General features: G+C 40.7%; 1 protein-coding gene across 1 annotated transcript in view; it reads right to left on the bottom strand.

Annotated features, from left to right (window-relative positions):
- Nucleotides 1-3,645, bottom strand: part of agbl4 (AGBL carboxypeptidase 4) — a 200,931-nt gene that overhangs the window by 22,431 nt on the left and 174,855 nt on the right. Inside the window, exons 7-9 of the mRNA XM_008335869.3 lie at nucleotides 2,247-2,336; nucleotides 1,214-1,328; nucleotides 83-194 (exon numbers count right to left, since the gene is read on the bottom strand). Of these exons, the coding sequence (XP_008334091.1) occupies nucleotides 83-194; nucleotides 1,214-1,328; nucleotides 2,247-2,336 (317 nt within the window). The remainder of the gene's footprint in view (nucleotides 1-82; nucleotides 195-1,213; nucleotides 1,329-2,246; nucleotides 2,337-3,645) is intronic.

Below are 3,645 nucleotides of genomic sequence, written 5' to 3'. Positions count from 1 at the left end.
GAAAAAGAAAAGTTGGTCCAGTGGATATTACAGTGGTGCAAAAACACATTTAAAATCTGTGTGTGTGTGTATGCTTTCTCACTGGGTCTTGGTTCATCTGTACTATAAGTTGTTTGACAGCATGAAGCGTTGGATGGGCCCACGGAGAAGGATCCTGCCAGTGCCGATTCAAGTCAAAACCCATCAGAGAACACCTGGAAACACACACACACACACACACGAAGAAAAAGGAACAATTATTATAAGTATAATTATCATTATTAATAACATACATTCAATTAAATTTAAGTTTGTATTACATTTTAAAAAGAGCACCATCTTCACCGTCAATGCTGTTTTAAAAACAAAAGAACACTTTTTTCTGTTTAGATTTCTAAATCATTCACAATCAAACTGTTTTACTGTGTGTAAAACATTTCTATTTACTGAAATACTGGAAAAGAGAACAATTCAAAGAAGTCTCTGAGCAGCCGACCATGAAAACAACACTCAACCCAGGTTAACTAACGTTGACTCTGAGCGCGGTGTGTGTCCTGTTTACTGTTCACAGGGTTCTGCAGGGATGGCTGTGAGTCTGTGCGAGAGACAGATCAGCAAAAACATCTGCAGAAAGGTGTGCATACAGATCGGTGACAATATTCACCTTTGGTAATTGAAATGAAAATAGCATTGTTGGAGGGTGGGAGGGGGGCAGGAATGACAGCAGCAGCACAGACACTGTCACCCTCAGGGGGAAATCAAAACAAACAATCCATCTGTGTGTTTTTGGTTTTTAGCAAGAGTGCTGATGCTTTGCCACTAGGTGGCAATGGCAAACACACCACAGGCAAGCCGCTGATGCTTATCTTAAATGATCTTCTTACATTAGTATTCATGGAGCTGAGCCTATTAAGTAAAAGGCAATTATGAATAAAAGAAAGACAAGAGAGGAGGATACCCACAGAGCTGCAGCAGTGGTGTGAGGGAGAGAGGGAGAGAGGGAGGGAGAGAGGAGAAGATGGACACACTGGCAGGGAAAACAGCCCAGTGGCCAAATATTATCTGCTAACAAATGCACTGCTGTGAGCTATATGAATTCATTAGGCTCCCTAAAGGTGAAGTTAAGAGGATATAATCCCACACAGCAGGATTACCATGTAATGTGTGGATTCTATTTAACATGTGGTGCATTCAAATTAAGAATTAAAAAGTGTGTGTGTGTGTGTGTGTGTACCTGTAGTTGCCCAAGTAGACCCCATCAGGATTTAGCATGGGCACAATCTTGAAGATCACATGGTCTCTCAGAATCTGAGCCACAGGATGCTGGCTCACCAGAAAGTCAATCACACCTATCACACACACACACACACACACAGAGAGAGGGAGAGGGAGAGAGAGTGTGTGTGTGAGAGAGAAACAAACATGAATAGAAAAACGAAGACAGACTGGCAGTTAATTGAGTTTTGAAAAACAAAAGGAGGAGGAAGGACAGCGAGGGGCATCATCAGAATCAGGGGAGAAATAGGAGACGTCAAGCCTAAATCGATACAAATGGAATGGAGCTGATGGCAATGGAAAAACAGACAGGACACAGGCTGGGAGCCAACTTCCCTGATTCACAGTGACACACACACACAGACACACACATTCATGCACACGACCATAACACACAGCACAAATAAGGATGGGAGCACGGTGTATAAATAAATCTGATCTGGATACCAGGAGTTTATTATACTGTGAGATATGAAAGACTGACAGACAGAAAGGATAGATACATAGATTGATCGATCCATCCACTGATCAATTGATAGATACATAAATGGGAGGGTGTCAAAGAGTAAACCAGTTTGTCTCCTACATCCGACTGAAATAATGTACCCAATGGGTTTTAGTTATCCCCCCAAAGACTGTTTTTTTTTTTTTTTTTTTTTTGGTTGTGTCACCTCAGGGTTCCAAGGATTTACCAATAATGTCTATTGACTTGGGTCGTGAAGGTTTGTGACTTTTAAAATATCGGTCCCCAGAAAAAGGTTTGGGAAACACCGTTCTAGTGTTTCATGCCCATCATAAGATAACTTTCGTTATGCGTCCTGGTGCAGCACATCATTTTTTTTAGGTTTGCTAAGTTGCTAAAGGATTTGTCAGTGTTTATAAGACGTACCAACTGCTATGGGACACCATTTTGACATTATGAATTTGTTACTTTTTGGAACATTTGATTAATAAAAAAACCACAAGGCATAGAAAGAACATTGGAACTGTACCTTGACAGATAAAGGAGGCAGGAGACTCTCCAGGGTGAACACGGGCTGTGAGGAAGACCAGCTTTTTCTCCTTATCTGCACTCAGGTGGTCTACAGAGTAGGTGGAGAGAAGGTGAGGGTGAAAAAACAAAAAAGAGAAAACGACCGTTGGTTAGTAAATAATAATGGAGCATCAATTTGATTAGCTCTCACAATCAGACTAATTAAAATATTATGAGGGCCCAGGCTCCAGTGGACAACAGTAAAGAGCAGACACCCTGACAGAGTCCTAACTGAAGACATCAACACAATAAAAGACATCAGTGACTCCCATCAGGCTCTTCAGTCCTTCATCCAGACACACAATCATTTTTGAAGACAAATGTAGCTCTGACACATGAATCTCACAGATGATTCTTTTTCTTTAATTTGAGATTAAACATACATGAAAAAACAGGAAACTCTGAGTTATCAACCAAGTTATGGGAACAACCTTTCAAAAACATCTTTGATCACAAAGGTTTCTCAAAGGCAGTTCAGTATCTGTATTTACTGAGCTCTACAACATCCGGAGTCATGACCTTCAGCAGTCAGCTCCCTCTGATGTTTGTTTAACCACAGTACTGTAAATAAATGATATATAAAAAGTTATTTTTATGAGTGCGAATTAAACACTACACCTGCTGCCACCTGCTGTCCAAGTTCACCACACATTAATCAAACATTTAATGCTCGATCTTAACCAATAACTAATTCAACCCCCGTGTGTCACACGGTGCTGTTCGCACGCTACACACGGTAAGTGATTTGTTTTATGTCAGGACTTGGCGATAACGGGGAAACACATTATGCAAGTAAAGTGAGGCGGCTGCATCCAGGTTAAAGAACGGCTGACACAGAAGAGACAAAGAATCGCCCACGGCAGTGTTTTAGAAGTGGATTCTACTGCTAAAAAAAAACAAACAAAAAAAAACCCCTCGGATGTTCAGCAGTTTGTTGGGATAAACGCTTCACGGCCGTGCTCCGCTGGGCTTCGGCTGTACACTAACAGTGGTGACTGACAGGTGCGCTGGTTGGCAGGGATTGTTTTTCTTCCAAGCAGAGGCAAAATAACACTTTCAAGAACAATAACAATTCAAAAACTTTTACAACTTTACCTGGCAAGGTGAATTACACGTCTAACCAGCCGCTGAATTTCAATAAAGGACCTTATGCTGTTGGTCTGTAAACAAGGACTTTTCTCCTTCTCCCCTTTAACTTTGGTGGAGTTTAATTCCATTCCTGAGCTGTTTCAAGAGACTTACAAAATACAAATATTCATCAGGTTCAATAAACTAACTTCATTAAGACAGAGACACTGAAATATCTTTAGAAGTCAAGGACAATTTCTAAAAAAATTTAATCACAGAAAAGTTGACCC

This window comes from Cynoglossus semilaevis, chromosome 2, assembly GCF_000523025.1.
Source record: "Cynoglossus semilaevis isolate Cse_v1.0 chromosome 2, Cse_v1.0, whole genome shotgun sequence".
In the NCBI taxonomy this organism is placed as follows: domain Eukaryota; kingdom Metazoa; phylum Chordata; class Actinopteri; order Pleuronectiformes; family Cynoglossidae; genus Cynoglossus; species Cynoglossus semilaevis.
This window is presented reverse-complemented; position numbering and strand designations above follow the sequence as displayed.